This window comes from Oryza sativa, chromosome 2, assembly GCF_034140825.1.
Source record: "Oryza sativa Japonica Group chromosome 2, ASM3414082v1".
Lineage (NCBI taxonomy): Eukaryota > Viridiplantae > Streptophyta > Magnoliopsida > Poales > Poaceae > Oryza > Oryza sativa.
In genome coordinates, this window is record NC_089036.1 from 32,600,367 (window position 1) to 32,613,255 (window position 12,889).

A 12,889-nucleotide genomic window follows, 5' to 3' on the forward strand; every position below is an offset into this window, starting at 1 on the left:
TTAGTCTGCTGCACCTGCATGCACGGCCTCCATCGTGCTGGGCTGTAGCATGTGGCAGGTCTTGGTCTCCTTCACTTCTCTGACTGACTACTGTTTTCTCACTTCCATGATCCAGCATCACATCAGTGAAAAAGTCAGCAACAGTAATATACAGTATATACACACACATACCAGTAGAACAGAAATGTTTTAAGATGATCTCTAATAATAGAATTAATCTAGACCACTTATTTTTTTCATACAAATTATAGTATTTTTATTTGTGAAGCTGAACAAATGGTCCTAGCCAGATCATCTGCTTGCACTTGAGCCATCCATTCTTGATAAGGTTTGCTTGTGGAAAAAAAAATCACATGGTATGATGATCTGTATAAGTCGCTAGCTAGAGGCATTGACTTGAATCAGTACAAGCAGCTTGCTTGGAAGCAAACATAGACAAGCACAGCAAGGGATCCTAAAACTCCTCCAGTCAAGCATTGGATTCCTCTAGGAAAAAGAAAGGAGCATTTTTCCAATGGAAGGATATGCAGCTAGGAAAAAATAGGATAGGAGAAGAACAAACGGTCTAGAATAAATACCAGTATCCGTCCATGCTCTCTGCTTTCATCAGCCCATGCCGATCTGCTGTGTCAATTAACTGTGTATGGCACTGTTCCATTACTGTCCTTCATGGAACACCCTGCACTGTACAGACCCCCCATGGCTTCTGCAGCTGCCTTCAGTCACTGACCTGTGGGGACCACGCATGGACACTGATGGGAATTGAGGAAGTGCCAAAACAGAAGATCCTTTGATTGCCAGAGCACTGTAATAAGTTTTCCTTTGTGTTTGCTCAGTCTCTGCTGCAAACTATACTCTCTGTGTTGGGGCCTCTGCTGCTTCTCTGATTGCTGGGCTGTAATTTTTGGCATCTAGAGATATTACTGCCAAAAGGACATGTCTGTCTAGCAGCCAACTTGTAACCTGCTGATTAACTTATGGGGTCCTCAGTTTATTATTATTTTTCTTCCTCCTATAAGTTATATTAATTTGTTGGAACCTCTGTTTGTTCAGCCTCCTTCTTGTAGACTGCTAATTACTATCAACTCTTGTGTTTTTAATTTATCAATCTTCTTACAACTACAAGTGCCATACTGCCATTAATGCGTAGTAGCTTCTGTTGTTCTTATACCTTCCATGTGCAGGCCCTTTGATTGAAGCTACAGTCATTTTTATGGTAGTGGAGCATTACTTGTGAGATTTCTGAATGGAAAATTCTTTACATGCTTATCCGGTCTGGTATGTTTCTTGGATGCAGTGTGTGATATCATCATCATCTGGACATTGATAGAATTGTCAGGCTCCATATAGGCTAATTAACTAGTTGTATCTACTGTTATTTACTCTGTGCCCAGTGTTGTGAGTGTTTAATTAGCCCTAGTAGGCAAATAAAGTATACTCATTATACAATCTTGCCATCATTAGGCCAAGTGCACTTACCTGGAATCTCCCCCATTACAGGCGCAGTTCATCAGAAATGCATATTTTTCTCTGACGAGAAGAGATCAGCAAACAGAGGAGACAGTGTATTAATACTAATTTAATTTTAGTATTTTACCGTGGATCGTAACTTTTGTCTAAGGCAGTGAGCCGCATGTGACATCAGAAGATCGCACAAAACTTCGATTGGTCAGAATGAAGCCATGTGATGTGCTTTTCTTTTCTATCCATTTCGTGTCACAGGTACCAGCACACACTGATGCGATCCGAACTAAATATATGTGTGAAACTAAAGATGGTCGATCTGTATCTGTCGGCTAACATTATTATTATCCAATGTCATGTCTGTTTGTATCATGGAAAGGGCATAGATCCTTTAGACTACAAGAGGAAACGACAATATGTCATCTTACTAGAAAACAAATAGAAGTAGAGAATCCAATGGCATATATAAACGACATTAATCTTTCCTTCTACCTTGGAGGACATATAGCAAAATTGCAGTTTGTACTGATAGATGGAGTCAATGGTATTACTCAAACTTACTCCATATTTAATTTGTAAGGTACAAAAAAATGAAGTAATTTTGAGAAAATGTTTCGGACGTGGATTGATATTTTTTTTGTAAGAATACTTCCTGATATTTGTTTCAAGAATACAAGATATCGTGATAGCACATATATAGCCATGGTATCTATCTTTCTATCCATCTATCCATCTATATCTCTCTGTCTATCTGTCTGTCCTGTCTGTCTATCTATCTTTTTTTAAGAGAGAAGGGTAAGTACGTTTTATTCGGCCTCTATATCCAACCGGATATATACATCCATCTATCTATCTATCTATCTATCTTTCTTTCTTCTTTCTTTCTTTCTATCTATCTATCTATCTATCTATCTATCTATCTATCTATCTTTTTATTAGAGAAAGGTACTTTTTACTCGGCCTCTACATCCAACCGGATATATACATCTATCTATCTATCTATCTTTTTTTTAGAGAATGGTACTTTTTACTCTGCCTCTACATCCAACGAATATACATCTATCTATCTATCTATCTATCTATCTATCTCGTATTATGAAGAGGATGTAAAAATAAGTCTACCTAAATATTTATTATATTATTAAGATATAAAACAGATAAAAACACCAAACTTACTCTATAGATCATGTTGGGTTTAGATTATAACGATATAGACTGATTAAACTACTTTTTTTTAAAGAAATATGGGACAACACGAGCGCACTCTACATCTATGAGCACCTCTGAATTGGAAGACTGGTCAGAATATCTTGAGATTGACGAAGTCACCACAGGTGCCTTGCTATCAACCGATATGTTGAAGTCACCACGGGTGCTCGCTATCGACGGATATGTCGCTGTCACTGTAAAAATAATTAGCCATAAATACGAGCACCCGTGTAAGTCTAGAGCTTGAACTCGGGTCTAGGCGGACTGTTTTCACCACTAAGAAACTAACCAGTTGAGCTACCTCACTTTCCTATATTAGTTACTTTAGTTTTAAAATATTGTATCTAAAATATAACTATACCTACTAGACCATGAAACCTTAGAGTCCCACTACGGTGCTCTCTACTGGTAGTAGAAAACAATATGAATCATTGTTATTATTTGATTGAAGGTTCAAATCTATTTATATTACCTCCCCAAATAGCGGTAGTAGAAATATGCAGGGGTATTATTATCAAAAAAAAGGTGCGAAGGGGTATAATCATCATTTAACAATGATTAAACTTTTTTTCTTCTTTTTAAATTTTCCTATGGAATATGAGTGATGCCAGTGCAATAGATGACCATTGATCAATCTAGCCAAGAAAAAAATTTAACAAAGTTACCCCTAACCATTGTATTAGTAAATTATTAATTACCCTTAATAACAAAAGGTTCATATCTTTTCTACAGCTGGTAGTATCACTACTTGTAGGGAGCACCGTTCTTTTAGATAATGGATAATTAACCTGAATGTCGCATAAAATATGAAAACATGAAAATTGTTGGGTTGAATTTTGTTCTGAAAAAAAAAGAAACTTGTAATACCCCCTTCAGTTGGTAATAGATGATGTTGGGCGAACTTTGTTGTTAAGGATAATTAGTAATTTACTAATACAATGGTTAGCGGTAACTTGTACAAGAAAACAACCCTTAAACTTGCTAAGCTAGTTTTCTTGTGGTGGAACCTGCACAATAAATTCAAGTTCTAGATTTATCACATGTGCTAGTATTCACGACTAATTATTCTTTTAATAGCCAACGACGTGCTGGTCGACAATAAGGTGCCTACGGTGATTTCGTTAATCTCAAAATATACCGACTTAGTTAATCTCAAAATATACTGACTTCGTTAATCTCAAAATATACCCACAAAGACTAACGAAGACACATACGCGCACGGTATCTCTATGAGCACCTACAAAGACTAAGTCGGTACCGTGCGCATATGTGTATTCACAAAGGTTAGCGTGCACGTGTGTACATGAGAATTTGTATTTATATTGTGTTTAGAAAAAATAAAAAGTAATATTTTACGTTGGGAGTACTAATGCCAGGAATGAGCTAGTATTGAATCGAATTATACTTTTTAAAATGTAGATCCGTGTAAAACGGTATGAAAAAATCAAACCCACAACATGCTGATTCATGCTTAGAAATAAAGTTGCAACACATTAGAATCCATGAAATCTTATGTGGTTTCAGAGGAAGGATAGGGAAAAGAAATGATCCTTTATATACCCTTTTCCAGGGGCGGAGACAGGAGTAGGGCAACTAGGGTTGCAGCCCTACTCCTGATCCTAAATATTCATTGAAATTCTATTTTAAAACTTTAAAAACTAAAAGATAAAGGCAAAATTATATATATTTAACCAATTGAGTCTTAGGTTTGGAAAAATTCTAGCTCCGCCCGCTGCCCTTTTCCTTCCCTAGACTTTATCATGTAAGTTCCAATGCGTTGCCCTCGCGAAGAAAAAGCTGAACGTGTTTGAACGTACCACGCACGATGGGTTACGTTGTTGAATGTTGATCACCAGTAGATTGAGCGATCTCATAAGCAAATATAGAAGGTCAGCGCCGCAGGATCTGAACATTCAGCTACCGAAGTACTACTAGTAGCCAATTAGTAATCGATGTGATACTGATACAATCTCGTTGTTGATCGAGGCGAATAAACAAACCGGCACGCACGCACGCACGACGCAGAAATTAACCACCAACGTGCCCATTTCGGATCGACCTGATAGCAGTCGACAGCCGCTGACCCACCACCGCGTACGAATTCGTGACAAGTAGTGGCCCCCCACGGACGATCACCCCCGATTGATCGAATCCCCTCCTGCAAGTCTCTGCATACGCCACATCAATGCCTCCTCATCTCTTCTCCAAAAGACCCCCCCCCCCCGACGTACGCCAGGGCCCGTATGCGCCACACGTGCGTGTGCTTTCGTGCGCGCTGCCGACGCCGCGGCCGCTCGCCACGATCTCGCTAGCCGCTAGCGCCCCATGCATCCGCGCGCGGCGATGCTCCGCGAGAACGGTTGATTCGGCGAGCAAACCTGTGTGTGTCTGTGACTCCGTGTGATAATGCGAGTGAGAGTGTGATCGAGCACGAGGACGGTGGCATGTACTACCGCCGTGGACGTACGCGGTGGCTGGCTCTGTGTCTCCGTGGGAGATGGGTCTGTATTGTACGGTTGGGTAAAATGGGTAGGGGCCAGCCGGCAGTGGCCAAAACCGCCGCTACCCGATCGAATCGATCACATTTATGCCTTGCCGCCAACTTGCCGTTTCACGGTCCGGGCGCGTGATCATGCTCCTTGTCACTGTCCCCCCTCGGCATGCACGTTTCGTACGTCGTCGATATTCACCTACTTTTGGATCGGGTGTTTGGGCGTTTTGGCTTCTTTTTTAGGCTAGACTACACTTGAAATTCCGCTCCTACAGATCGTACAGGCTCTCTAGCCCGACAAGGGAATTAAGCCGTGAAAACACGTCGATCGTTTTGCGCAACCGCACCGCACCGCCGGGACGGCACGGCAGGTAGAATCTGGAGCCGCGTCCACCCTCCCTGGGCTGGGCCCCGACCTGCTGCCGATGCTGGTTGCTGTGCCAGACTGCTCGCTTTTCCAGAGAAGCCTTTTGAGAGTTAAGGCCGGTTCCTTTCTTGGGTTAATGCCGCGATACCGTAGGAGCACAAACCGTAATTGCAAGCTACTAGTACGCGCGTAACGTGACGTCTCTCACGTAATCTCGTCGCAACGTCCCAAAAAAAAAAATTACAAGCACACGCTGCACGCATCCGTTACGGCTCGCAGGCGCTCCTCGCGGCCGTCCGAGAGGTTCAAATTTCAAACAGTCAGCCGGAGCCCTGGAGCAACGGCACCCGTCCGATCTGTCCCTGAACACGTGTCGGGTATCCAAGGACGGTGCGGCGGGGGCAATTCCGTCATTACCGGCTTTCCGTTTCCGTTCCGTTTCCGCGACCGGCGATTCCCCGTTGCGGCTGTTCGGGAGGTTTGTGAAAACGACCGGACGCGACCGGCACCAGCGTCGCAGCCCAACGGCCAGATCCGGTTAACGGCGCCGTGAGTGCGGCGGGCGCGGGGGCATCTCCCAGCCGTCGGATCGGGATCTGATCCCCCTCGCCCGTGGCATCTTTATATTGTAGCAGGCGACGCGACGCGAGCGGCGGACGGAGAGAGAGAGAGGAGGAAAAAAAGTGGGGGAGAGAATCCAAAGAGGGACATCACATACATATCCCACCAGCGGCGAGGAGAGGGAGAAGGGAAACGGCCAAAGAAGGCGACGGCGGCGGCGCAGGAGGGGCGCGCACGCGGCGCAGATGGGCAAGTACATGAGGAAGTTCAGGGGGGCCACGGGGGAGGAGTTGGCCGCCATGGAGGTCACGCAGGTGGTTGGCGTCCGGACGAGGTCGAGGTCGGCAGCGGCGGCGGGCGCGACGACGACGAAGGTGAAGGCGGCGTCGGCGGCGTCCACCAGGAGGAGGAAGGCGCTGCTGCCGACGGCGGTCGTGGGGACTACTCGCCGTGACGGCGGGAGCTGCTACCTCCAGCTGAGGAGCCGCATGCTGTTCATGGCCCCGCCGAGGCCGGCGCCGGCCGCGAGGGCTCCGGTTGTAGCGGAGGCGGCGGGTTCCGGGAACGGAGCGGCGGCGCATGCGGCGGCTGGCCTCTCGCGTTGCTCCAGCACGGCGTCGTCCGTGGACGCGGCGGCTCAGGACAGGAGCCTCGCGTGCCGCTCCGACGTCGCGGAGGTGAGGGAATCGAAACCCTAGAATTCGAATTCGAAAAATGATCCCAGATCTCTAATCACCGGTTGCTGAAGCGTGCGTGCTTTTTGGTGATGTTCTACAGGCAGGCAGCGAGCATGTCCCGGAGGGCTCCGCGAGCGACTCGGCGAGCGGCCGTGACCGCGAGAGGTGGGAGAATTCTCCCTCATTTCCGGCAAATTCTTCTGAATTATGCGTTCTGACATGCCCCTGACGCCGAATCACCCTCGATTTTTCAAAATTTTCAAATTCCAGGAGAGAAACAACTCCATCAAGCTTTCTCCCCGGAGAGGTGAGCGATCTGGAGTCGGATCTGGCTGGAGGACAGAAGCGCAGCCGTCCACTACCTTCTGCGGCAACAGCCTCAGCACAGCAAGCCACGCGGCCGAAGATTCCGCCGGCCGCCGAGATCGAGGCGTTCTTCGCGGCGGCCGAGGAGGCTGAGGCCAAGCGCTTCGCCGCCAAGTAAGTATATACAGAATTTTTACCGCTCGCTGTAACATCTAGTAAAAGTTACTGCGCGCCCTAGCTAGCTTCGTTCTTCTTCTCCGATGCTCGCGCGTGGCGTGAATTTGCCGCTGCTGCCGGCGAGCAAGATAATTAACGTGCGTGCGCTTCTTCCCATGGCCGCAGGTACAACTTCGACGTCGTTCGCGGCGTGCCCCTCGACGCCGGTCGGTTCGAGTGGACTCCGGTGGTCAGCAGCCGAAGCTGAAGCGAGCGTGCAGATTAAGCGGAAGCTAGAAAGGAAGGTACAGGGGGGCGCCGTGTAGAAAGGGAAGGCGAGCTAGAGAGAGGAGAAGAAGAAGAAGAAAAGATGCTCATCCAAAGGGAATAAACTGGAAAAGTGGGAGACTACAAAAAAAGAAGCATTATAGCCTAACAACCACCGATTCGACTCTTTTTTCTTTCACATTTTCTTTGCATTTTTACTCTTACTGTGTACTAGAAAGTAGTAGCAGTAGTAAACTAGTAATTCGTCCCAGTATTTATCAGAGGTTTATCTCGATAGGAATAGATATATTATCCCCTTACTGTAATTGCCTCCATCTTGTATTTGGATGGAAATTAAATTTACTGTACAGCAGCAGCAGCTGTTCTGCAAGTTTAAGTTAACCATCACCGTTTTATTACTTAATTTCCCATGCATTTTAATTCCTGCAATGCTAGTACCACAGTGCTATAAGCTCAACAAAATGTACGTCTTTATCGTTTAAATCTCTTGGTACATCAGATGGAAAAAAAATCATTGTTCCATTTAGTAGTTTTGCACGTACTACGTTATCACACAGGTCAACCAAACCTGCAAAATTCTTTCTTTTGGCTGTGTCTCTGAGTAGACGCAGCATAATTCATCTCGTCTCTGAGCTAGAGCAGCATATAGTACAGGCAAACTGCAGTGGAGGCTTCTATGGCGTGCCGTGAAAAGAAGGTTAAGATGGGTCCTGCAGTTCCCGTGGCCGAGGCGGATCGTCCACCAATGGTATTTCCGGTTAGTAAAAAGCTCCATCTTGCAGTAAAGTGCGACTAAACTAAGCAAGTAAACTAGTATGATTAGTGCGGGGTAAACGAGTGTTTACGTGTAGACGATTGGCTTTGGATCCTGTGCACATGGGCCGTGCATGTGGTGGATGAGACGATAGAGAGAGAGAGAGAGGCTAGGGAATGTTACTTCCATCGGGATCTGGGTTTCTTCAGCTTGGTTGATAAAAACTATGAGGATGACGAGGAGAAACAGAGAGAAGTTTTGCGGCTTGGATTTGGGGCCACAGTGCGTGCCCACTGCTGCTTGCTGGCTTTGCACTGAAAGGAAGAGGGGCTTTTAGTGTGTGGCCCACTGTTTCTTGTCACTTGACCTTCCTTGTCCATTTGGGTTATTTCTGACACTGGCTCTATATGGAACTTCACTACCAGTACTACCATTACCGTGTTATATTCAGACAAACATATATAACAGATGATATGTTTTTCAGTTCTTTTTTTTCTTCTAGGTGTGTGTAAACTGTTTAAGCGAAGTCAATTTTTTTACTTGCATTTACAAAATGGAACAAAGGAAAATGGGTGCTCGTGGGGGTGGTGTGCATGGGAGGGAGATGACGGCTAGCACGAGCACGTTATGAGCACGACTATTTATGGCGAGTTAATATACTAACTGGCCAGGGTTCACAAGGTCACAACACCGAAGCAACAAGCCGAGATCCATGGATAGTGGGGGGTAGATCTTGTGAAATCCGGGGTGGTTGTTTGTTCGGAGATCCAGCCGCAGATGCATCTACTACCATCACAGCAGCAGCAGCAGCAAGTGGCGAGATGAAAAAGAGAGAAGCTCGCATAGAAAAATGGGGTTGGAGATCGATCGATCGATCGATCAGAGCAGAGGCCAAAGCATATTAAAAAAAAACGAGGTGGTTTGCTTGGGGAAGCGTGGCGCTGAGCTCCTGGGGGAAGAAGGTGAGGATCCCGAAGCCGGTAAACATTCCGCGGTGGATAACAATAACCGTCAAGTGGGGTGGCACTGAAACTGTGGCTTTTGTAGCTCCATTTTGGGGCAGGTTAGCTTTGGAAGTGGCAGAGTTTATTCCTCCGTTTCACCCTGCCTACCACACTAGTAGTAGTACTACTGCTGCTGCTTTTATCTTTGCTTGGCTTGGCTTGGTTTGCAGTGTCACAGTTTCAGGTCCGGTTTAGTTTCTAATTTTTTTCATAAAAAATTACATCGAATCTTTAAATATATGTATGAAATATTAAACATAGATTAAAAATACTAATTACACAGTTACGTGAAAATCGTGAGACGAATCTTTTAAGTCTAATTAGTCCATGATTAGCCATAAATACTACAGTAACACATATGTGCTAATGACGTATTAATTATGCTTAAAAGATTCGTCTCATGGTTTCCAGACGAGTTATGAAATTAGTTTTTTAATTCGCATCCAAAAACTCCTTCCAACATCAGATCAAATGTCCGATATAACACTCAAAAATTTTCTTTTCGCGAAACAGGGCCTCACTCATCAGCGAGCTATAGCTACCAGGTGTACTACGTACCAAGAAGGCCAGGACCTGTACACTGCAGTAGCAGCACAGCTGCTGCACAGGAGCCACAGCTTCGCTTGCCTTTCTCAAGAAGAGTGTTCGTTGAGTCCATTTTTCCCCTTCCCTTCCTGAGAGAGAAGCCACCGCTAGATCCAAAAGTCTGAAAAAGCGCAGCTCGGCATGAATTCAAAAAGGGGTGTTTGTAGTGACAGTAACCTGCAGGGAATGGCAGAGAGGTCACTGTAATCTTTCAGAGAATGGCAGAGCTTGCTCCTGCTGCTGCAGTCTGCTGACACCGTACTTTAACCGCCGGAATTGCTCTGCCATTTGGTGGTGCCTGCACTTCCTTTGGTAGTACTAGCAGTACCTGCTTTTGTAGTAAGTGTGTTGTCCATAGTATGGTGATAGAATCAGCATGTGGAGTTAATCATCTATGGATCTCTATGTATGATTAGTAGTAGTAGTAGTGTGTGTGTGGGCGATTGCAACGGGACAACGGAGTAAATCGACCAATGAATGCAGCAAAAAAGGGGATACGAGTGTACTGCTGCTGCTACACTGGCTAGTGTCAAGGACGATTTTGTGCTTGAACTTGTCACTGGCAACCGTGTTTTGCAGCAGAGGATTAACGGTACTTGCGTGTACGTACAGATCGGCAACCCCTGTTTTGTTTTTCGGCCGTTGCTCTGTGCATTCATGGTGTGACGACGAGATGGGCACCGTGTACGGGTGTAAATGGATTGGATCTAGACGCCAGAATTAGAGTAGCAGTAAAATACTAGTATACGTTGCGCAGAATAATATATCCGTATCCGTATGTTGAAATTTCTTTGGGCCCTGCCGACATTTATGCACCTTAAATACGGATCGAATCCTGTTGATATGGTACAGTGCATACAAATCGTGTAACACAGAGAGTAGTGCGTATATCTCAGGAGTCGATCGAACACCATAAGCTTAATTTGGATTGAACACATATATACGGGTTTTAATTTCTGGTCGCCAAAAGAAATTACTACAGCCCGTGTGTCTCATCTCTCGACTCTCGAGTACTTTTGAGTTTGGCCTGAGAATAAATTTGGCCCATGATAACTAGTACAATCTGGTCTTCTCGGCCCAGTGCCCAACGCGCCGGCGCCGTGCACAGCGGCTGCCGTCCGCAGCGACCGAAACCCCAGGCCGCCTCGGCACGCGGCTTTCCGTGGGCCGCGGCTCGGGGGCCTCGGCAGAAACGGACCCGCGCGGCGTGGGCGGGCGGCGTCGCGCGCGTGTGTCACGGCGTTTTTTCTCCCATCGCTCCCCGCGTCCAACCCGGGGAAAACGCCCCGGCGTTTTGGTCGCGTCGTCGTCACGGCTGCTGCCGCGGCTGACATGCCGCGCGGGCGGCGGATTGACGGGTGCGCGGGGGTGAGGGCAACCTGCGCGACGGAGGCAGGGGGAGCTCCGCGCCTGTGCGCGTGTCGCGTCCTGCCGCTTCGTGCCTCACAGCCGCAGTGGCGCAGAACGCCAGAACGGATGCGCGTCGCGCGGGGAGGGGGCCGGTTCATGGAGTGTGCTGATCGGGTGTTGGAATTAATAGAATGGGCTAAGGCCCATTCGAAGATTAATTCTTTGAAAAATCATAAAAGCTCACCTCATGAGATGACATGCATGTGGAGTTTAGTACCACCTTACTTATTCTACGAGATGGGGACCTCCTTAAAGGGGAGGATGCCCTCCTAGCCATTTGAAGCATGTGTGGTGGAGAGAAGAGGGGGAACACGCGCGCGCTTGCTCGCCTGGCCTGGTAGGCGGCGCGCGTGCATGACGTACGCGTCGAATGGTCCACAAAATTGGCTCCGCAGATGCAACCTCCTTTTGCAGTTTTGTTTTGCCGCAGGAAAATTCGGATTTGTTTTGTTATTGGAAACATTCCGAAAAACCCGGTGCGTGAAAACGGCATGGAGTCCGGATAAGTTACGCGCGACTTATCTGGCTCGGTTACGCAGAGTGGAGATCATGCGGGCGCCCTGATCAAGCGACCTATCTCTATATAAACCGTGCAGCCGCCTTCACGCAACACACGCGAAATCAATCTAGGGTTTGCCTCCTCCTCTGTGTTGCACCGTCGCTCGTAGACTACTCCATACCGCTCGCTAGCGTGCACCGGTGATCGGGAGAGCAGGTCTCCGGAACCTCTGCCTTCGACGTCTTGCACGAGAGAAGGCGGCAATAAGGTTTTTGGGAAGCGCTTCGCGCGACTGCTCCCTGTTCGTCTGCGACGGCTCGCCTTCCTCTCCGCTCGCGTGCTGCGCGCCTTTGTCGACGCTCGCAACCGCGAGTATTTCCTGCCGAGCAACCGGTCTTTCCGCCACCTCGGTACGTGTTCGATATGTTGCGCATATTTGATCTGTTCATGTTTTACTGCTTAGTTTACATGTGTAGATCTAATGATGCGTTAATCCTAGTATAAATATGTAATGCCATGATTTATTTATGGAATATATTAAATCATTATATGCCTATATTCTCAGCAATCGGGATCGTTCGGCAATCGGCACGATGTAGCCGTGGTTTTCTGGCTGTAAACACGGCCGACGAAGTGGGATCACTGGGATGTGATTACTCGCGGCAGAGTCGGTACGTTAGGTCGAACCAGCGGGTTCTCGCGGTCGCATCAGCGCAACGCTGGTGAGGAGCATGGTGCATTGCATCGTTGATAAGACCGGCCCAGGCGAAGACAAACCGATGACCCACTGGTCTGTGTCCACAGGGCTATGCACAAGCAGCACAACTCGGGAGGACGACGGGTTAATTTATCTTTGTGGATGGAGTACATGATTTGATTGGCAATAACAACATATTCAGATATATTTGCCCGGAGAAGATAGATATCAGAGTACGTATGCCTCCAACCCGTCCAAACTATTATTTTGATTTTTGTTATATATGGCGGTGTGTGTAAATTAAATATTAGCCAACATGATGAGAGATGACATACACTAAAGGATAGGGTAGGGTCCATCCCGATCGATGGCAAACATTTGGAAAGTTTCATCGATCCTCTCTATGGAGTTCCCTTGATAT

General features: G+C 46.9%; 1 protein-coding gene across 1 annotated transcript; it reads left to right on the plus strand.

Moving 5' to 3' along the window:
* Window positions 1-6,273: 6,273 nt before the first annotated feature.
* LOC4330816 (cyclin-dependent kinase inhibitor 1-like) lies at window positions 6,274-7,917 on the plus strand. The gene is made up of 4 exons (NM_001416918.1): window positions 6,274-6,769; window positions 6,870-6,934; window positions 7,040-7,249; window positions 7,418-7,917. Exons 1-4 carry the CDS (start codon window positions 6,338-6,340, stop codon window positions 7,497-7,499), a joined length of 789 nt encoding a protein of 262 aa, NP_001403847.1. The 5' UTR covers window positions 6,274-6,337; the 3' UTR covers window positions 7,500-7,917.
* The last annotated feature ends 4,972 nt before the right edge of the window (window positions 7,918-12,889 follow it).

What these genes read in the sequence shown, in the direction of transcription:
- LOC4330816 (NM_001416918.1), top strand. Translation starts at nt 6,338, where the DNA reads ATGGGCAAGTACATGAGGAAGTTCAGGGGGGCCACGGGGGAGGAGTTG. An exon ending in GCCGCTCCGACGTCGCGGAG is followed by an intron (nt 6,770 to 6,869) that starts GTGAGGGAATCG and finishes GATGTTCTACAG; the next exon opens with GCAGGCAGCGAGCATGTCCC. An exon ending in AGCGGCCGTGACCGCGAGAG is followed by an intron (nt 6,935 to 7,039) that starts GTGGGAGAATTC and finishes TTCAAATTCCAG; the next exon opens with GAGAGAAACAACTCCATCAA.